The following is a 22,867-nucleotide window of genomic DNA, read 5'->3' on the forward strand; positions in this document are numbered from 1 at the left end:
AACTATCAGGCAAACACACTCTCAAAAGGCAATCATACCCAAACACAAATACAGACGCACACACACTTAAAACGCACGCTCACACATTTACCCAACTGTACAGATACCCACAACAAAACATGTTGTTCTCACCCAGGCTGGTGGACTCGGTGAGGTTGATGCTGTGCTGGGACAGGCCGGGCCCTGGTGCAAGGATGTGTGTATGGTGAGGGGGCGAAGAGGAGATGGATGCCTGGGAGTGGGCTCTGCTGCTCCCCGTACTCTCCAGCTTCAGACGGTCATTCTCTGCCTTCAGTTTCTCTATCTCCCCCTGAGAGAAAACACAGGAAGCCACAGCAACCGCAGGTCAACAAAACAGTGTGAGTGTGTGTATGTGTGTGCATGCACGTACGTTTCAGCGTGTGTTACCTGCATGTGGTTCATGGCCTCTCTGAGCTGGTCCAGCTGATGGGCCGAGCTGAGAGCCTCAAGGCGTATGTCCGTGAGCTTCATCTCCTTCTCCCTGAGCTCGCTGCGGAGCTGCATCACCGTCTCCGCCTCACCGTCCAGACCGTCCGACAGCCTACACACAGATGCTCAATGATATAACTTTGACATTTTCTCTCTCACTCACTCACACACACAAACACACCACACCTTATACGTACAGTGAGTTGGAGTGCGAATTCCTGAGCATGTGGCTGGAGGTTGTGGATCCATTGTGGGGGAGTTTAGGGGAGGAGGGGAGGGAGGAGTCCGTCATCTCCTCTATGTCAGAGTGGGACGAGGCGGACTTAGGGGACTTCTTCTTGCTGAACGCCTGCTTGAAGGAGCTCCGCAACTGCAGGCGGGAGAGAGACAGAGAGGAGTGGAGGGTGAGTGTATGTGTGTGTGTGTGTGTGTGAGAGAGAGAGAAGTGTGAGGATACACTCCCAAAACAGGCGGGGAGCAAGGGAAATCAGAGGAAGGCAGCTGTGAGGAGAGTGCCTGAGTAAGTGAGAGATAGATCAAGAAAAGAGAGAAGAAGGGAAGGAGAAGCAACGGGAAAGGACTAGTGCTATAGGGAGGCCGTGACTTGAGCTTATGCTTTAAACACAAACACTAAGAGGTGTCAGCGTGAGTGAGTGTCAGGTGGTTATTGAGTATGTGTGTGTGTGTGTGTTTATGTGTGTGTGTGTGTGTATGTGTGTGGTCACATACACCCAGTCCACTAACCTGACCTACTGTGTGTGTATAAATATATAATGCACTGTAGACTGTAGAGAGAAATGACCACACTGCAGTGAATAGGACTAGAAAAGAGCACCCAAGGCTGTCGTGGAGACTATCAGTTTCATGTACCTTGAATTTACAGCGAGAAGGGTGACGTATGTTCGCTACACGATTACTAGGAAATGACCGCATTCGAATTGAGCCTGATATTATGTTTCTGTTTCAGAGCAGACTCAAAGTCACATCGGGAGAGGAAGCAGGATAAAGAACACAACTGGAGAAGAAAGTAGAGGGATGACTGAGGACAGGAGAGGAAGGAGAGGGATTGCGTTAGTAACCTACAGTGCTGGGGTTAGGTTAAGGTTAGCTCGAGGTTAAGCTGCCTTTCGTTTTTTTTAATCCGCTCTTACCTCATAGACCTGCCACATGAAGCGATAGCACAGAGGAAGAGAGAGAGAGAGAGAGAGAGAGAGAGAGAGAGAGAGAGAGAGAGAGAGAGAGAGAGAGAGAGAGAGAGAGAGAGAGAGAGAGAGAGAGGAGAGAGAGAGAGAGAGAGAGAGAGAGAGAGAGAGAGAGAGACACAAAACAGCACAGGTTCAGTGGGGAGTGTGTGAGTGTGTTAGTGGTAGGGACATAGCCAGCGTACAGTGGAGGCTACAGAAAGTGCACTGTGGGAAAGTGGAAAATGCTCTAAGGAATGTCAAAAGTCAAATGTTAGGAATGGGGAACGTAATCTCCACTTCTGGAACTTGTACCATCAGAATCTCTTAACACGGTACAGAATGGAAGGCAATTCAAATATAAATGTGTCCACTTGAATAGGAATACAGCTGTTCTGCAACGTAAGATACTAAGGCCATTCGCTTCACACCCACACTGGTGCAGACTGATGTCCTTCTAATAGGGGGCTCATTTACGGTCCACTACCCTTCTTACCATGATACCTCACAGACGGACCACATACGCCCTACATACTACACTCTTCCACATACGGCTTATCCAATTGGCATATTATCAAAGGACCATTATCTGTGCAAAAAGCACATTCGAATCACGGGCTATCTGAAGATAGCTTATTGTCACTAGATCCTAAAACACGTCGCATGACTTTCGCTCGAAGAAAATGCATATAGACGGTACACCAGTCTACTCCTTGGATTGGGACAGGAGTAGGGTATGATACATCTATAGCGCTACACATATAGACATTCAAAGCTAAAGCCAGCGTATACAGGGTCACTTCAATGTCATTACCTCTGTGGAACAGAGGACAGGGACACAAATCACTAGGGTCTAGACAGGTTCAATAGCAGCCAATAGCATAAAGCAATTAGAGCGGGACTCAATTCAAATCCGGTCGGAAAACAAATTCCTCTATTGGAATGCAATACAATTCCTGAAATGTTATTGGAATTGAGCCCACGTCTGGAGGTTTGACTAGGAGATAGATGTGCTACAACCACTACAGCAGCGACACACTGGGTACGTAAAGCAGCTCTTACAGCAACAACCAGCTCGCCAAGATACTGTAGACGCAGGCAACAAAACAGAGTTTAGTAGTATCTTTAGAGAGTCTCAAGCAGAGCCGTTTCCATCGAGCAGCTCTGAAGCGGTACACATACAATTACCTGACGCGAAAGCTTTCAGGTTGATCGCTATTTTGTTGCCTGCAGACACCAACAGAAAAGGCGCACAGCCTAAAAGCATCTACAGTAACCAAAGCACAAATAGGATGCTCAGGATGCATACGTCGTCGTCTTCAACCTGTCCTCCCGTGCAAGACACGAGCTGTCAGCAACAAGGAGCAAGAGGGAACACAACAAGAAACGGAGCAACGTTAACTCCCTGTATCAACAGGGAATTGAAAATGTTCGAACGTGTTCGACGTTCTCTATTTCACAGAACCTCTACAACTTGTAAATCTCGGTAACATACCAAATGACACACTATTCCCTACACAGTATACGGTTTTTGAGCAGGAACGTGAGTCTACAAGGAAAGCTAATTGCATTGCATTCACCTTGGCCCCTGTGCAAGATGCCTGAGAAAGAGGACCCCCAGAGTGTGAATTACAAAACACACAAATACATATATAGAGAGAGATGAAACAGGTGAGACAGAGACAAACCTACATACCAGTTGTTAGATTCCATTTGGAATAAGATATGTTGGTGTGTGTTGGTGAGGGATCGTGACCGTACTCAGTTCCTGTGTGAGTGTGCGCGCTTGAATGCCTCTGCATGTCTACGAATGTACATACCCAGTTCTTCTTGTTCTTCTTCTTGTGCTTAGCGTCGGCGTCCATGTTGGATCCCACACTGGAGTGGCTGGTTGCGCTGGCAACGCTGCTGACGCTGTCTGACGAGTGCTGTCTCCTCATCCGTAGGTCTGGCTGCTGCTGCTGCAGGGGGCTGCCATTACTACCACCGCAACCTGAGAAAGAGGGGAGAAGAGATGGGGGGGGGCGGGGGTTGAGAGAGACAAAGAGAGACTTATTTTAAAGACTCAGAAATAATACAGTATCACAGCATTGTGGGAAGTCTTTAACTTCACCTTTTCCTTCGCCAGGGGTAAGCTTCAAGGTAGACTCAGCGATATGACGTAGATGCATAAAATGAACAGCATTGCGCAGGGTTCCCCGACCGGTAGGGCGCCGGTGATTTTATCTGGGCCCCCAAGTTTTCTGAGCGAAGTTTGAGACATAACAGACTGTACAAATACAGTACCAGCAAATCGTCCGCAAGCGATTTTCACTTTGGAAATCTTTTCCAAACTATTCCCACATATAATAGAAAGATATATGTGATCGTATTCAAATGTAAGCTAGGTTTGAAAAGTCTAATATTATATATGCTTGTGCTTCTTGCGGTCAATTTACAGTCTACAAATGATTTGTAATTATGTTCTGGCCCCCTGACCATCCCCTCAATCAAAAGAATCGGCCAAGCCTGAATGTAGTTGATGATCCCTGACATAGTGGGTCAATTTCCTCAACAACTAAGAGCGTTGAAGTGCGAGGCTAAACTCCTCCGCTGTTTTGGTCCCGTAGAAGTCTTGCATCTCGCTCATCGTAATACGCAAAAGTATGTGGACACCTGCTCGTCGAACATCTCATTCCAAAATCATGGGCATTAATATGGAGTTGGTCCCCCCTTTGCTGCTATAACAGCCTCCACTCTTCTGGGAAGGCTTTCCACTAGATTTTGGAATATTGCTGCGGGGACTTGCTTCCATTCAGCCACAAGAGCATTAGTGAGGTCGGGCACTGATGTTGGGCAATTAGGCCTGGCTCACAGTTGGGATTCCAATTCATCCCAAAGGTGTACGATAGGGTTGATGTCAGGGCTCTGTGCATGCCAGTTAAGTTCTTCCACACCAAACTCAACAAACAATTTCTGTATGTACCTCGCTTTGTGCACGGGGTATTGCCATCCTGAAACAGGAAAGGGCCTTCCCAAAACTGTTGCCACAAAGTTGGAAGCACAGAATCATCTAGAATGTCATTGTATGCTGTAGTGTTAAGATTTCCCTTCACTGGAACTAAGGGAACTAGCCCGAACCATGAAAAACAGCACCAAACCATTATTCCTCCTCCACCAAACTTTACAGTTGGCACTATGCATTCAGGCAGGTAGTGTTCTCCTGGCATCCGCAAAACCCAGATTCATCCGTCAGACGGCGAAGCGTGATTCATCACTCCAGAGAACGCGTTTCCTCTGCTCCAGAGTTCAATGGCAGTGAGCTTTACACCACTCCAGCCGACGCTTGGCATTGAGCATGGCGAGGTTAGGCTTGTGTGGCTGCTCGGCCACGGAAACCCAAAACATCACGATGGTGCCGACAGAGATGGTCGCCTCGCTTCGAGCTCTTAGGGAACTATGCAGTATTTTGTTTTTTTATGTGACAAATACATTGGATTTGATTTCATGAAGCTCCCGACAAACAGTTCTTGTGCTGATGAGTTTGGAACTCGGTAGTGAGTGTTGCAACCGAGGACGGACGATTTTTACAGCTTGTGTGGCCTGCCACTTCTTTGTTGAGCCGTTGTTGGTCCTAAACGTTTCCACTTCACAATAACAGCACTTACAGTTGATCGGGGAAGCTCTAATAGGGAAGCAAGTTTACGAACTGACTTGTTGGAAAGGTGGCATTTTATGTTACCTTTGTTTAACTAAGGAAGCCAGTTAAGAACAAATTCTTATTTTCATCCTATGACGGTGCCCCGTTGAAAGTCACTGAGCTCTTCAGTACAGATCATTCTACTGTCAATGTTTGTCTATGGAGATTGCATGGCAGTGCGCTCGATTTTATACACCGGTCAGCAGCGGGTGGGGCTGAAATAGCCAAATCCACTCATTTGAAGGGGTGTCCACATACCTTTGTATATATAGTGCATCTGCGGTGATGCTCGCGGAAACGTCATTTCTCAGAGTCTACTGCATTTACATTTACATTTTAGTCATTTAGCAGACGCTCTTATCCAGAGCGACTTACAGTAGTGAATGCATACATTTCATACATTTTTTCCCCCCCGTACTGGTCCCCCGTGAGAATCGAACCCACAACCCTGGCATTGCAAACACCGTGCTCTACCAACTGAGCCACATGGGACTACTGTACCTCTAAGGAACTGTTAGAGGTTGTTGGAGATATTGCTATGGTTTTGGTTCGGTTCTCCATACCTGTCCTGTTCTGTTTGCAGGTGAGTTCAGGTGTGTTGATGACTCCGTTGATGGCAGCCTGGGCCACGTTGTTCTGCTTCTTCAGCAGCTCAATGTTCTTCCTCAGCTCGTTCAGCTCACAGTCCTTCAAGGAAAACACATATACAGTCGCATATCTAAAATCCATACGCATGATCGTATTTGCATATTTTGGTTTCCCTTGGGCCGAGACGAACATAATTCACCTGTGCCTTAAATGACGTAACGTTGTGCTATGAAAATGCCTCACCTTGTGCTCAGCGGTCATACTGAGACTCTTCAGTCTGATGGTCATGTTACCCAGGCTCTGTTCAAACGCTGCCACCAGGTGAGCCTGCACAGGGAAATAACACAGGTTAGAATAATGTCAAAGAGGTTATATTATAGTTCAACTTAGCTTGAACGGCCAAAGATCCTTCAGTAGCGGTTATGGTCAAAGCATGAGAGTGATGAGAGCAACAGTAGCTGTACTCCCAGAGGACCTGCTCCAAGGACAGAACTAGTAGTAGATAAGGCAAGAGCAACTGGCAGGAATCCAAGCCAAGTTACCGAATAAGAGCAGTTCTCTCATCTCAAAGCCAACAGCTAATTGAGTACATCGATTAGCCTACATTCCAATGAAAAACTAGCAGTCGAAGCAAAAAGCGAAAAACAGCAAATGCTACATATCATGATAGCCAACTCTGTTGGATTCACAACTTCTAAAAAGTCTCAAAAGGCGGTACCAGAAATCCTCTAAATCTGGCTTAAATCCTCTCACGTCTCTGTGATAGATGTGTCCACACTACAGCTTTGGTCGACGGGGTACCCAGTCCCCCTCTGAGGGGCTGATCCGGAGGGCTACTCCTCCTGGAAGGGTAGTGGTTCAGGGGGAGCCAGATGCCCTCTGTGCCCCCACTCTGGGGTATGGTCTGCTTGACGTCATGGCTAGAGAGGCTGGATGCTAACAATGCTAAAGCTACAGCATTGACTGTGTGGCTCTTTGAGTACCTCGTTTCCCCTACACACACACACACACACACACACACACACACACACACACACACACACACAAACCGTGTCTATTCTCTCCAGGGTCTAAGAGCTAAGACAGAGTGTCTGGGTGGGTGGAGAGAGAGAGCGTGGAGGGTTGAAGGGGAATGCGAGGGACGGAGAGTCAGTGAGGAGACAGAGAGAGGTGGTATCTGGTTGATGATAGACTGCTCCTAATTGTGATAAAAAGAGAGGCAGAGGCAGAGACCTTGAACAACTATGAGTTGAGATACTGCACCTGAACATAGAATACAAGACTGGCTTTGAGCAACGTGAGAACAGCTCTCATCGAACGTATATTGACAGTTAACACAGCCACAATGGCCTCGCCTGAAACCCAATCACTCTGGTCCATTTTATACCACAACTCACACACAGTACCAAACCAATAGAATCATCATCTACTACAAATAGTCAGCTAGCTCGGGGGTTTCTTAAACAATGGGTTGGGACCCAGAGTGGGCCCCGGGCATGTTAGAGGCCAGTAATGAGAATACATCTAACTATATTGGCGATTTGGAAAAAGTCACAAAAACAGCTTGCGCTCTTTTCCTTGCCTCACGCGCTTCTCTTATCGAGTGATAATGCTCTCACTATTCTCAATTTAATCTTGTCTTTACTAAGATTTCAAATAGGCTATTATCAAATGGGCAGGAGCAAGGGCAGGGGGGAAAAAAGACATGTCCTCCTTATGTACTCGAATGGTGAATGGAGGCTGCGCTTTCCCACAGTTTCAATCACGCTGGGTAGACTACTCAGGTTTTACATCAAGGAAAGGTGCTTCATATTAGCAGCTGAAAAATAAACATAGCAGCAGTAGAAAGCTGTGATCCTCCTCTTTTTAGTGGTAACCATCATATTCTGTAGCTAAAAGGTAATGTGACAGCCTATTATGAAATTCGAAAAAATGCCTTATTACTGGGCTATTCAAAATCAAATACAAATACACCATAATTGTAGGCTAACTCTACTCTATAAGCAACCCTGCACGATCAAATCAATGAACCAACAGCATCGACTAGGCCTATACGTTCTCTCCCAGACTCATGGATATAAAGTTTGGAGCGTAGCACAAGGTAACCAGTCCATGCAGTATGCATAATAATACAGTCCACACTCAAAGTAGACTAATAGAATTTGTTTAATTTTGGAGTAGATCAACTATGGACCAAAGACATCTAAAATATGTTTAAAAAATGTATAATTTACAAAAAAAATTCCGGCCGTGCGTAATATGTGGTAGGCTATTAGGCTATGTGTTGTACATGTGACATCTTAAATGCGTTGAAATAATCATCACCTTAGAAAGCGCTGTCGATTTCCTTGTGTTAACCCTCGCAAGGCTGCCGGACCAGACGGCATCCCTAGCCACGTCCTCAGAGCACGCGCAGACCAGCTGGCTGGTATGTTTACGGACATATTCAATCGCTCCCTATCCCAGTCTGCTGTCCCCACATGCTTCAAGACGGCCACCATTGTTCCTGTACCCAAGAAGGCAAAGGTACCTGAACTAAATGACTATCGCCCCATTGCACTCACTTCTGTCATCATGAAGTGCTTTGAGAGACTAGTCAAGGATCATATCACCTCCACCTTACCTGCCACCCTAGACCCACTTCAGTTTGCATACCGCCCCAACAGGTCCACAGAAGATGCAATCGCCATCCCACTGCCCTATCCCATCTGGACAAGAGGAATACCTATGTAAGAATGCTGTTCATTGACTACAGCTCCGCATTCACCACCATAGTACCCTCCAAGCTCATCATTAAGCTTGAGGCCCTGGGTCTCAACCCCACCCTGTGCAATTAGGTCCTGGACTTTCTGACGGACCCCCCGGGTGTTGAAGGTAGGAAACAACATCTCCACTTTGCTGATCCTCAACACTGGGGCCCCACAAAGGTGCGTGCTCAGCCCCTTCCTGTACTCCCTGTTCACCCATGACTGCGTGGCCATGCACGCCTCCAACTCAATCATCAAGTTTGCAGACGACACAACAGTAGTGGGCTTGATTACCAACAACGACGAGACAGCCTACAGGGAGGAGGTGAGGGCAAACAACCTCTCACTCAACGTCAATGAAACAAAGGAGATGATAATGCACTTCAGGAAACAGCAGAGGGAGCACCCCCCTATCCACATCGACGGGACAGTAGTGGAGAAGGTGGAAAGTTGTAAGTTCCTCGGAGTCCACATCACGGACAAATGGTCCACCCACACAGACAGTGTGGTGAAGAAGGCGCAACAGCACCTCTTCAACTTCAGGAGGCCTAAAACCCTCACAAACTTCTACAGATGCACAATTGAGAGCATCCTGTCGGGCCATATCACCGCCTGGTACGGCAACTGCACCGCCCTCAACCGCAAGGCTTTCCAGAGGGTGGTGCGGTCTGCACAACGCATCACCAGGGGCAAAAACTACCTGCCCTCCAGGACACCTACAGCACCCGACGTCACAGGAAGGCCAAATAGATCATCATGGACAACAAACACCCGAGTCACTGCCTGTTCACCCCACTATCATCCAGAAGACGAGGTCAGTACAGGTGCATCAAAACAGGGACCGAGAGACTGAAAAACAGCTTCTATCTCAAGGACATCAGACTGTTAAACAGCCATCACTAACACAGAGAGGCTGCTGCCTACATAGAGACTCAAATCATTAGCCACTTAATAAACAGATCACTAGTCACTTTAAAAAATACAACTTTATTAATGTTTACAGATCTTACATTACTCATCTCATATGTATATACTGTATTTTATACCATCTATTGCATCTTGCCTATGTCGCTCTGTCATTGCTCATCCATATGTTTATATGTACATATTCTTTTTCCATCCCTTTACATTTGTATGTATTAGGTAGTTGTTGTGAAGTTGTTAGATTACTTGTTAGATATTACTGCACTGTCGGAACTAGAAGCACAAGCATTTCGCTACACTCGCATTAACATCTGCTAACCATGTGTATGTGACCAATAAAATGTGATTTGATTTGGCTTTGAAACAAGATCCACAACAACTATGCTTTCCACTCAGTTTCAACCTGTTGTTGAACTTCTTTCCTAAAATTGATCGATCACAGTGAGGTCAAACAATGTAGCCTAACATGCTGACCAGACTGGACACGTCGCGTGCGTCGCAAAATAAATTTAGAAATCCATGTTATTCAATTATTGCACCCACACTGCTTGCACGCACAAACGAGCGTCTGCGATGCCAAGGGATAAAATAGAACTCCTTTCTATTTCTGACGCAGATCGCGCTGCAAGTCCTGCCTCTCCCATCACCTCATTGGTTTATAGAAGCAGGTACCCATCTCCTCATTGGTTATACCCACGTGGGTGATTGAAAGACGAACTGTTTTGCCAGTTGTCGTGGTAATACTATGAAAGTTTAGATGTGATCACAATATAAGTTCAAAGATGAAAAATCCTGGAAGGAGGAGAGAGACTAGAAACAATTCGGTTGGCCGTTTTATGTGTGGATCAATTGGCGGAGTAGAGGACCTTGTGCATTTCAGGTAAAATAACAACTCAATGTTTATATCCCAGGACAAATAAGCTAGCAACAGCAAGCTAGCTAAATAGAACAAATTAGCTAGCAAGTGAAAGCTAACTAGCTAAATTGCCATACATGTTTAATGCTTTTTGACCTGTCCCCAAATTAATGACATTGGTTCAGAGTTTGTTTTGATATTTTAACCTGCGTGTCGTGATTGCGTTTGGTGTAGGGGGACAAAATACATTTATGCACGATGGCGCACGCCAGTTTGGGTTCCGTGTTACAGTGAGTTTTAAAAGCACAATACTGTTTTGAAGATAGGTGATTTTAGATTGCATTTGCATTGATATCAGAGTGGTTAGAGGGACAATAGAGCCCCGAGTACCAGGTCATTAGCGACCTGACGGTCATTAACGAATTGGGTACTACCAACGCATCAGCGCCATTGTTGTACAAAGACCATAGGAGGAGATTACCGTGACTCAACGGTCACGTGAGATTTGACTGCGGCCATGACTCATGACTACCGGTGTGGCGGAATTCACCGCAACAGCCCTAGTGTTTACACATCCGTCTCTGTAGGTTTGTGTAGGCGTATGTTTCCACATCTGTGTGTGTATCTCGGTTTCCCCTCCTGTTGTACTTACATTAGCACTAAGCTGTGTTGTCAGTGCCGAGACTTTTTCCTGGGAGGCATCCAGCTCTCTACGCAGTTTACGGATCTAAAAATAAAACACGCATCAAAACCCACATCAACAAAGCACACCATCACCAAAACACACAACGGGCTGTAAAGGTTTGACAGGCTGAGAAAGTTGTGTAGGTGTGACAATACAAGGGAAAACTCCCTGATCTACTCTCTGATAGAAAGGGGTTAGGGAAAGGAAGCATCGTGTCATGGCTTCATAAAGGAGCACACAGGTGTACACAGGTGTCGGGAACAAGGGATTATTGTCACAATGGCCACCCACAACAGACATGTGTAACTAGACACAATACTGAATACACCCCATGTTCCAACATATCATATGAATACAGAGACAAGAATAAGAGAGAGAGAACGAGAGCGACCGAGAGAGAGAGGGAAAGAGAAAGAGAGAGAGAACGAGAGAGAGAGAACGAGAGACAGGGAGAGAGGGGGAGGGGGAGAGATAAAGCAACAAGAAAGAGAGAATGAAGAAAGTGCATTTCTTTACAAAGAAGGTGAAAGGGAGTTCAAGTGTTACCTCTGACTGGGATTTCTCTTCAGTCTGTGAAAACAAAATGAGAGAATGATTAGATGATCTATGGATTGAAAGAAAGAAAGCGGTATTATTCAAGCCAGGCCTGAAAGGGAGGAGGGAGGGTTGATAGTTGATATACTTCTACAGCACCTGGGGCTAACAGCCTACACCAGCCTACACCAGCCCAGCATGGCTCCAGAACACTGTCTTCAGGCTCTGTATATTTTCTCTAGTTCAAACTCCCGGAGGATTTCTAAGTTACAGAAACATGGTGATTAGAGATGTCTGGTGTAATGGGTCTGGAAAGCAGAGATGTATGCTCCTGGAGGCGTTTGGAGTGCGTTGGTGGGAGGGGGCAGAGTGTGTCTTTCTGCTGAGAGGTATTGTCTCCCTACACCCCACTCTGAACAATGGTAACACAGGTGAAACCACATACACACAACCAGACATATATGGCCTCATGCCCACACACACTTGCACGCATACAGTATATTCTGTGTACATACACAAAGGCATACATGCATGTAAACCCCATACACACAGACCAACCAATCACAAACAGTATAACACACAATACCCCCCTTTACAGGTACAGGTAAGTCTCCACACAGAGACACAGTCTACATTTTCAAACCAAAACAACATTCTACCCTATTCTGCTCCTACATCTCTCTGTATTGTCTCCCTGTGATTTGCTGTGCAGCGTGTGGGCGGTTGCTAGGTAGGCCCTGATGTCAACCCAAATAAAGGAACAAGTAGCGGCCGTGTTATTGTGACATAACAATCCTCAATTAATAATGTTTTTTCCCCCCGGTCCCGCCTGTGTCTGGCGCTGTAATGTGTTAAGAGCTGCTCTGACAGGTTTGCTTGTTAGAGCTAATAATGGTGTGTGTGTGTGTGTGTACGTCTTCCTACTTTATCAGGACCAGAACCGTCCTGACAAGTCGCCAGAACCGTCCTGACAAGTCGCCAGAACCGTCCTGACAAGTCGCCAGAACCGTCCTGACAAGTCGCCAGAACCGTCCTGACAAGTCGCCAGAACGTCCTGACAAGTCGCCAGAACGTCCTGACAAGTCGCCAGAACGTCCTGACAAGTCACCAGGACGTCCAGACAAGTCACCAGGACGTCCTGACAAGTCACCAGGACGTTCTGACAAGTCACCAGAACGTCCTGACAAGTCACCAGAACGTCCTGACAAGTCACCAGGATGTTCTGACAAGGAAGGAAAACAAGAACACACATTTATCATGTCCTGAATTTGTTAAAACGCTATTTTAGGCTTAAGGGTTAGGTTTAGTGTTAAGGTTAGGGGTTTGGGGTTAAGGTTAGATTAAGGGTTAGGGGTTAGTGAAAATACGATTTTTTTTTATTGGAAAAAAAGTCCAGAAAATGGACAAAAACAAAGCTGTGTGTGTATATGCGCTTTGTTCCACTCTCGCGCAAGTTTGAGGGGGTGGTGACAAAGTACAGCCTGTCAACACAGTGTCTACACACACAAACAGTTGCCTCCTAGACATTGATCTAAGCTCAGTTCAGCATTTCCATCCTCATGGTTAAGGTTAGGGGTTAAACACAGTGTCTACACACACAAACAGTTGCCTCCTAGACACTGATCTAAGCTCAGTTCAGCATTTCCATCCTCATGGTTAAGGTTAGGGGTTAAAGCGTAAATCAGAGGCATAGCCAAACAATCTAAGACACAAACAGACCTCTCTCTCATATTCATCCCAGACAAAACTGACAGGTCTCGCTGTGACCCCAAGCCAATACCAGTTGATCAAAAAACACGATGGAGCTACAATTGCTAAAGAATCATCATCATCATCCTTTCCACCAAATCGTCGTTATTTTCATTTAAAAAAAAAATCATCTCAAAACGGTTGTTGAAAAGAAACAAATCCCCAATCTGTCTGAATCTGGAATATCCTCCTCTCCTCTTCCTCCATCCCATCCCTACCGTGCGGACGTCCCAAGCTGTGACCGCTCCTGTCATGGCTAAAGCGGCCATCATCTTGATAGCTTCTGTAATTTCTAATCTTCTTTTCTCTTTTCCCTCCTTTTGTAAATCTCTCTCTCTCTCCTGAGTGATCTGCCACAGATCTGCACTGCAGTTCCAACTCGTCCGAGAGCTCAGTCGCTCTTCTTCTCCTTTCTTTCTCACTCTTTCTACACACAGACCCTGCCTCGACACCTGCTTCGGGGAGTGTACCTGGCCACGGGGAGGGGAGGGGCCACCCTAATAGGAAAAAACATTTTACTGATTGGCTGGGCTGTGTGTGGGCGTGACTGGCCCCGGATGTGAGTAAGAGCAGCCACGCCTCTATCTCAGGTAAAGGAGAAAAGTTGCCCCTAAGCACAGATCTAGGATCAACTTACCGTAGCCTAAATCCTAACATTAACCATTAGGAAGAGAAAGACAAAACTGACATTAGATCAGTGTCAAGCAGAAACTCTATCCTACTCCTCTGTCTCATTTAAAAAGGACTCTGGTGACTTTCTACCTTAAACAACTGGCCTGGTTAGTGAGTTGGGGGTCATTATACGAGGTATTAATGTGGTATTAAACATTGACTACTACAACTCCTGAATAAACATATACGGTACATATTAATCAACGTGAACAAACGTATAGCTACGTATACAGTAAAGCAGTAAACTAGTGGAGCGGTGGCAGCTCTGCCATTTGGGCATTAGGAGTGATATTTAAATCTAGGAAAATTGATTGGTACTCACCGTAGAGTAGATAGAGGAGGTACTGGAGACCAGAGACAGGGAGGAGCCGTGAACTGCAGAGACAAAGGCCACAGGACATAAGAGGGATGAGGCCTCAGTACTGTACATAACAACACACACTACATAAAGGTGCTGTTGTAAACACACACACACACGTCAGACACACTTGCGCCCATGTTCGTGACCAAACGAAAGGGGGAAAAATACGAGCGATCTCTAATCTAGAAAAACTACCGCACGTCATAACACATTTGAGCCCCGCCAATTTCCCCTGAGATGCAAATCCCTTCTTCCACCAACCACCTCGCTCCATCCACCAGTCACCCTACCATTATCCACCCCCTCTCACTTGTCCTGACTCGACCAGCCGCCACGGTGGTGAAAGTCCTAATAACAGCCCTATAAAGAGAATCCTACCACACACGGCGGGTTACTGTGTGTGTTAGTGTGTGTGTGTCTAGCCTCCACACAGTACAGGGTTATGATGGGATAGGGTGTTATCCTATTGACTAACGACTCCATCTCTGATCTTACATCAAAGTCCAGACGCAATGCAGCAAGAGCGTTTCCTGCATGTAACAGTGTTCCATTTGAATTCGGGGGTTTCCTGTCTACAGGCTAGAAGGCTAGGACCAGATAGAGATGTCATAGAAGAGACCAGGAAGAAGGTCTACGCGTGAGAGGTGTTTTCCCTAGATTATTTTCCGGGAGGGGCGCAAAAGGCCTAAAGAAAAAGGTGGTGGTGCCCTGCCTACGTAACGGTAGGCAAACTGTCCTGAACGTTTCATTCAGTTCCACTCAAAGAGAGTTCCTCTTGAATCTGGCGATCTATGAAATGACTGACTTATCCTTGTGTGTGTGAGGGCGGTTACACAATAGCTACATTTCTAGGTCAAGTGACACAGTGTGTAAGTGTAGTCGTCTCAACATAGGGCAACTTAAAACAGTGTGCAGCTATACATGTCCCAGTCCTCAATTAATAAGACTAAAGTAACTTTATACCAGGAAAACATAACACACACACACATAACATACTAATATGGACACACACACACTCAACACACATACGGTTTTCAGCATGTCCTCATGTTTCTTGATTATAAAGACCCTGCAATTATTCTGGGGTTTTTTAAACCCTGGAGGGAAGAATGGAATTGAGAAGAGCGAAAAGAGAGAGAGAGCGCAAGAGAAAGGGAACAACAGAGGATAAAACAGTGGCACTGGAGGGCCTGTACAATAATGTTTTGTGGGAGCGTGTGAGGATCGACTGGGTTCTTAATGAGGTCACACATACATTTTATCCAGAGGGCATTTACAACTCTGTTTTAGTGTCACAAGGTGCCCTGTTTCTTATTCTCTCTCTCTACCGCTCTCTCTCTCTCTCTCTCTACCGCTCTCTCTCTCTCTCTCTCTCTAGCGCTCTCTCTCTAGCGCTCTCTCTCTACCGCTCTCTCTCTACCGCTCTCTCTCTCTCTCTACCGCTCTCTCTCTCTCTCTCTCTACCGCTCTCTCTCTCTCTACCGCTCTCTCTCTCTCTCTACCGCTCTCTCTCTCTCTCTCTCTACCGCTCTCTCTCTCTCTCTCTCTACCGCTCTCTCTCTCTCTCTCTCTACCGCTCTCTCTCTCTCTCTCTACCGCTCTCTCTCTCTCTCTCTACCGCTCTCTCTCGCTCTCTACCGCTCTCTCTCGCTCTCTACCGCTCTCTCTCGCTCTCTACCGCTCTCTCTCGCTCTCTACCGCTCTCTCTCGCTCTCTACCGCTCTCTCTCGCTCTCTACCTCTCTCTCTCTCTCTCTCTACCTCTCTCTCTCTCTCTCTCTACCTCTCTCTCTCTCTCTACCGCGCTCTCTCTCTACCGCTCTCTCTCTCTCTACCGCTCTCTCTCTCTCTACCGCTCTCTCTCTCTCTACCGCTCTCTCTCTCTCTCTCTACCGCTCTCTCTCTCTCTCTCTCTACCGCTCTCTCTACCTCTCCCTCTCTCTCTCTCTACCTCTCTCTCCACCTCTCTCTCTCTCTCCCTCTACCACTCTCCCTCTACCACTCTCTCTCTACCTCTCTCTCTACCTCTCTCTCTACCGCTCTCTCTCTCTCTACCGCTCTCTCTCTCTCTCTCTACCGCTCTCTCTCTCTCTCTCTACCGCTCTCTCTCTCTCTCTCTACCGCTCTCTCTCTCTCTCTCTACCGCTCTCTCTCTCTCTCTCTACCGCTCTCTCTCTACCTCTCTCTACCGCTCTCTCTCTACCGCTCTCTCTCTACCTCTCTCTACCGCTCTCTCTCTCTCTACCGCTCTCTCTCTCTCTACCGCTCTCTCTCTCTCTCTCTCTACCGCTCTCTCTCTCTCTCTCTCTACCGCTCTCTCTCTCTCTCTCTCTACCGCTCTCTCTCTCTCTCTCTCTACCGCTCTCTCTCTCTCTCTCTCTACCGCTCTCTCTCTCTCTACCGCTCTCTCTACCGCTCTCTCTACCGCTCTCTCTACCGCTCTCTCTCTCTCTACCGCTCTCTCTCTCTCTCTACCGCTCTCTCGCTCCCCCCTGTTCCAGTATAGTGGAGATTTTAGACTATATTAGCGCACAATAGAGACCCATGCACAAAAGTATTCGTGTCTATACACACACACAGGAAAGAACAGCATGCAGACTACATATTCCATGTCTGTAACGCCTGGCTTTAGATACTAACACACAGCTGTTCACTGAAGACAGACCTGATAGACTAAACCACAGCACAGGCTTACCTCACACTGCTAAAGAGAGGGAGGCACACACACACACACACACACACACACACACACACACACACACACACACACACACACACACACACACACACACACACACACACACACACACACACACACACACACACACACACACACACACACACACGTGAGTGTGTTGCTGCTCTCATTGCTATATGATTCAACGCAGTGCTATTCAGTCAGGAGCCAAAAACACTGATGCATAAGTGTTCCTGTTTTCTTGTCTCTTCTCTCTCCAGGTTCTTCCTCAAGTTCTTCCTGAAGTGCAACCAGAACTGTCGAACGCGGGGAACCCACGAGACATGAGACGCTTCCGGGTGGGAGAGAGAGAACCGTAAAACCTCATTTCACATCATTTCTTTAGACCAGGGCTCCCCAACCCTGTAGCTACCATCCACACTCACCGTAGTTGACACCATCACCTGGGAAGGACAGGGAGAGCCCTGTCCGTCTAAAGGTCGAAGATTTCATCATGAGTAATCATCTCTCTATCTTGACGCTTCCCTCCCTCCCTCCCTCTTCTCCCTTTACTCACCCTCCTCAAAGCCCTCTCTGAAGGAACCAGAGCGGCTCATGGTGCGAGTCTTCTCGTCCAATGACACGCAGGAGTTCCTCAGGCGGGTGTCACCACAGGGGTCAAAGGTGATGTCCTGATTGGTCAGACTGTTGTTCCGGAGGCTAGCCAGGTTTATCTGAGCAGCTGTGGTGGGGCTACCCGCTGCAAGGGACACAACTATACAGGTCAGTTTACACACACACACACACACACACACACACACACACACACACACACACACACAACACACACACACACACACAAGTACAGTGGCTTGTAAGGTGTTGATACTGTAGGTCGTACAGAGCTGTGTGAAGTTGAAGCGTGTCCCGGAGGGCGAGGTGAGGCTGGATCCAGGCGAGAAGGGAGAGTTACCGGTCGAGTCTTGCAGCCCGCCCTGCGAATGGGAGCGCAGCCAATCACGCGCAGCCTCCTCATGACCTCGCAGCTGGGGCGATGGGGTATACCTGCAGTACCAAACACAAGAGGTTATAGGTTGGCGGGTAAAGGTCACGCGAGCAGGGTGCAAACCGTTACGGTTTTCCCGTCCTGATTTAATCTTTACCAGGCAGAACTTTGAATCATCATATAGTGATTCTATTTCTTACCAAGAGCAACTGATTATTATGTCCCGAGTAAATGTCGCATAATGTACAAGTACTTTTCTTCAACCGAGAGCAACACAAATCAAGAGGACAGTCCACAGAAATCCAAAAAACGGTGTCCAAAAGAAATCCAGAAACGGTGCCCGAAATCAAAGTGCGTATGACGTGAAACCATGACAACTCCGCACTTACATTAGCGACAGGTGACGTTTACACTGAAGCGCAACACAAAAAAGAATAACAACGACACCAGCGTTGGTGAAGCTGAGAGAGAGAGAGAGAGAGAAAGAGAGAAAGAGAGAGAGAGAGAGAGAGAGAGAGAGAGAGAGAGAGAGAGAGAGAGAGAGAGAGAGAGAGAGAGAGAGAGAGAGGAGAGAGAGAGAGAGAGAAAGGGTGCTAAGCGTGGCAGACAGTGCTCAAGTGGTCATGCAGTAGGTACCTGAGTCCCTTCCTGGGCAGTGTGTTTCTATCACTGTGTGGACCCCTGTGGGATCGGCAGAGAAAAACACTTCAGGGAGAGGAGAAGAAAGGAGGAGAGGAAAGGAGGAATGTGGATAGTGTACTATTGCAAAAATATATATACAGTACCAGTCAAAAGTTTGGACACACCTACTCATTTAAGGGTTTTTCTTTATTTTGACTATTTTCTACATTATATAATAATAGTGAAGACATCAAACTATGAAATAACACATATGGAATCATGTAGTAACCCAAAAAAAGTGTTAAACAAATCAAAATATATTTTAGATTTTCGATTCTTCAAAGTATGGGATGGCGTTTCGCTTCAGAATGCTGTGGTAGCCATGCTGGTTAACCACACATGCGGAGATCATCCGTTCACCTACTCTGCGTCTCACAAAGACACGGCGGTTACAACCAAAAATCTAAAATTTCCACTGGTCTAATGTCCATTGCTCGTGTTTCTTGGCCCAAGCAAGTCTCTTCTTCTTATTGGTGTCCTTTAGTTGTGGTTTCTTTGCAGCAATTCGACCATGAAGGCCTGATTCACGCAGTCTCCTCTGAACAGTTGATGTTGAGATGTGTCTGTTACTTGAACTCTGTGAAGCATTTATTTGGGCTGCAACCTGAGGTGCAGTTAACTCTAATGAACTTATCCTCTGCAGCAGAGGTAACTCTAGGTCTTTCATTCCTGTGGCGGTCCTCATGAGAGCCAGTTTCATCATAGCACTTTATGGTTTTTGAGACTGCAACTTGAAGAAACTTTGAAAATTCTTGATATTTTCCGGATTGACTGACCTTCATGTCTTAAAGTAATGATGGACTGTTGTTTCTCTTTGCTTATTTGAGTTGTTATTGCCATAATATGGACTTGGTCTTTTACCAAATAGGACTATCTTCTGTATACCCCCCTACCTTGTCACAACACAACTGATTGGCTCAAACGCATTAAGGAAAGAAATTCCACAAATTAACTTTTAACACCCCTGTTAATTGAAATGCATTCCAGGTGACTACTTCATGAAGCTGGTCGAGAGAATGCCAAGAGTGTGCAAAGCTGTCATCAAGGCAAAGGTGGCTACTTTGAAGAATTTCTCATGTAAAATATATTTTGATTTGTTTAACACTTTTTGGGGTTACAACATGATTCCAATATGTGTTACTTCATAGTTTTGATGTCTTCACTATTATTCTACACTGTAGAAAAGAGTAAAAATAAAGAAAAACTATGAAATGAGTAGGCGTGTCCAAACTTTTGACTGATACTGTATATGCCAACGCTTTTCTGAAAAATATATTTTGTGACACATCTTAGTATAGTATCATGTCATAGCAGTGATCGGTGTTTTTAAATATCAAGCTCCAAGTCTAAGTTTTGCCACAAGATGGCAGCATATAAACAGCGATGGGGGACTGAGAGCCAGCGCTGTAGTGGGGAACGAAAGCCTGCAACAACACAGTACACACACACACATGTACACACACACTTACACACACATACACGTGTACACACACACACACACACACACACACACACCACCGCCACTAAGCAAAGCCCCACACACAAGCACTTTTACCTTTCCTGTTTCCGAGGTAAGGTGTTCCGGTTGAATTTAGGGCTAGCGGAGGGGGAGGACAGGGGGCTGATGGGAAGGGGGTTGCACAACAGACAAAGAGAGAAAGAAGTTTAGAAAGAAAAGAGAGCGGGAGAAGAATCCTCTGAAGGAGAGAGCCGCATTGAGTCCAACCGTTGCCACAAGCGAAAAATCACCCCCACCTGCTCACCAATGAATCTCCTCTACTGGTCTAGTAAGTAAAGATAATGAGACGTGTCAGAGAAGGTAAGACCAGAATAGATATGAAATGAAATTGCATGAAGGCATACCTTAAACAATGCTTTCCACGGAGATGCTTGGACAGTATCTCTGGTGATAATATGGCTGATACATTCCGGCCACGTACACATTTGTGTACGCAGGAAGGTTTCACAACGACACACTGAACAAACACAATATGACTGTGCATGCTATGGCAACATCTGACAGGTTCCTTGTTTTTTTTGTCCATATAAAGATAGGATGACCAAGATCAGAGCCGATTCCCCCAACATCCCACTCTTACCACTCAAACCCTCCCTCCCATCCCTACCTCCCTCCTTCCTTCCTTCCTTCCTTCCTTCCTTCCTTCCTTCCTTCCTTCCTTCCTTCCTTCCTTCCTTCCTTCCTTCCTTCCTTCCTTCCTTCCTTCCTTCCTTCCTTCCTTCCTTCCTTCCTTCCTTCCTTCCTTCCACCCTTCTGTCCTCACCTCTCAGACATGCCCGTCTTGATGCTGCTGGTCCTGCCCAGAGCTGAGAGGGTGTCCTCCCTGCTGTCTCTTCCTCCATGCCCAGCGCTGCTCACGCTCATGTCGATGGACTCGCTGCTGGTGTGCATGCTGCTCACCGAGGGGTATCCCAGGCTTCCCGCCCCTCCACCGTGCCCGCTGTGCCCACCCAGGGTACCCTCCCTGCTCTGGGCAGAGGAGCCAGTGCTCATGGTGGTGCCCCAGGTCAGGCTGTTGGAGGGCCCCGTGGAGGAGTAGACAGAGCCGGGGCTGGACGCACTCTGGGGGACACAGGAGGAATTGCGGATTTATCAAGTGATTTTCATATGTTACATTTAACGGTTACGCTTCCACTCCCCAAGGTCAAATCATATTGTCTGCTGTTATTCATGTCACGATCTGCTGTTGCTAGTTACATGGTTGCTCGCTATCATAGCCAACTATTGTATCACCTATCGTCAGCGCTGGTAGCTAAAGTTGGCTATTTTCTTGTTTGTGCAAGTATAAACTCTGTTCATGGACACTGATGCTTATCAAGAGACTACAAAGGTATTGCCAGCTCATGCCATTTGGTTAGGCTAGTCTGCCTATCTCACCTGTTCGCTACCCAGCGTGTTATGGCCGGTGCTCAGGTTTCGTCCTCCGTACAGGGGGCTGCTGCCCTCGCTCTCCCCCCCTACACCTCCAGGGGAGTCCAGAGCAGCATGGGTAGCGTGAGGGTTGGAGATCACCGTTGAGTTCTTCATGTTCTCTGCCGTGGTGACCGGAACCTGCTTACTGGACTTACCACCAAACAACCTGGAGAGAGATGGAGAAGAGAAGGAGAAAGTTGAAAAGGAGAATTTGTAAAAAATATTTACCCCATCTCTTCAAAGAGCATCTTAAATAATCACACAGCACCTCCACACCAAAAAAAGCCTTTCATGAACGAACACTCACGCTTCATTCTTCCCTCTTACTAGCTCTGACTTGGCTGATAGCTACCTTATTAAGGAACATTTGTGGACTCGGCTATTTCAGCCACACTCGTTGCTGACTGGTGTATAAAATTGAGCACACAGCCATGCAATCTCCATAGACAAACATTGGCAGTACAATGGCCTTACTGAAGAGCTCAGTGACGCTCAACGTGGCACCGTCATAGGATGCTACCTTTCCAACAAGTCAGTTCCTCAAATTTCTACCCTGCTAGAGCTGTCCCGGTCAACTGTAACATTTTTACATTTTAGTCATTTAGCAGACGCTCTTATCCAGTTCGACTTACAGTAGTGAATGCATACATTTCATACATTTCATTTCATGCATGCATTCTTTTTTATTTTTTTTTGGTACTGCCCCGTGGGAATCGAACCCACAACTCTGGCGTTGCACACACCATGCTGGCGTTGCAAACACCATGCTCTACCAACTGAGCCACAGGGAAGACTAAGTGCTGTAAGTGCTGTTATTGTGAAGTGGAAACGTTTTGGAGCAACGGCACAGCCCGCAAAGTGTTAGGCCACACAAGCTCACAGAATGGCACCGTCGAGTGCTGAAGCAAGTAAAAATCGCCTATCCTCGGTTGCAACACCCACTACCGAGTTCCAAACTGCCTCTGGAAGCAACATCAGCACAACAACTGTGGGTTGGGAGCTTCATAAAATATGTTTTCCATGGCTGACCAACAGCACACAAGCCTAAGATCACGTGCAAAGCCAAGCGTCAGCTGGAGTGGTGTAAAGCTCGCCGCCATTGGGGCCATTGTCATGCTGACATAGGAAAAGGCCTTCCCCAAACTG

The 22,867-nt window shown here is 46.7% G+C and overlaps 1 protein-coding gene across 15 annotated transcripts in view; it reads right to left on the bottom strand.

Moving 5' to 3' along the window:
• nav2a (neuron navigator 2a) overlaps positions 1 to 22,867 on the bottom strand; it is a 310,780-nt gene that overhangs the window by 5,226 nt on the left and 282,687 nt on the right. For 11 of the 15 annotated variants that reach the window (XM_082957697.1, XM_082957700.1, XM_082957694.1 and 8 more), the window contains 15 exons: positions 21,686 to 21,887; positions 21,072 to 21,370; positions 20,345 to 20,410; positions 18,745 to 18,789; positions 18,004 to 18,167; positions 17,680 to 17,862; positions 14,388 to 14,440; positions 11,657 to 11,680; positions 11,078 to 11,152; positions 6,142 to 6,225; positions 5,874 to 5,997; positions 3,452 to 3,624; positions 648 to 820; positions 409 to 562; positions 133 to 310 (listed from right to left, as the gene is read on the bottom strand). In XM_082957697.1, the coding sequence (XP_082813823.1) occupies positions 133 to 310; positions 409 to 562; positions 648 to 820; positions 3,452 to 3,624; positions 5,874 to 5,997; positions 6,142 to 6,225; positions 11,078 to 11,152; positions 11,657 to 11,680; positions 14,388 to 14,440; positions 17,680 to 17,862; positions 18,004 to 18,167; positions 18,745 to 18,789; positions 20,345 to 20,410; positions 21,072 to 21,370; positions 21,686 to 21,887 (1,997 nt within the window). The remainder of the gene's footprint in view (positions 1 to 132; positions 311 to 408; positions 563 to 647; positions 821 to 3,451; positions 3,625 to 5,873; positions 5,998 to 6,141; positions 6,226 to 11,077; positions 11,153 to 11,656; positions 11,681 to 14,387; positions 14,441 to 17,679; positions 17,863 to 18,003; positions 18,168 to 18,744; positions 18,790 to 20,344; positions 20,411 to 21,071; positions 21,371 to 21,685; positions 21,888 to 22,867) is intronic. The other 4 variants (XM_014126316.3, XM_082957696.1, XM_014126315.3 and 1 more) reach the window with 2 other exon arrangements.

The sequence above is a fragment of the Salmo salar genome, chromosome 11 (assembly GCF_965601325.2).
Source record: "Salmo salar chromosome 11, fSalSal1, whole genome shotgun sequence".
Taxonomy (NCBI): domain Eukaryota; kingdom Metazoa; phylum Chordata; class Actinopteri; order Salmoniformes; family Salmonidae; genus Salmo; species Salmo salar.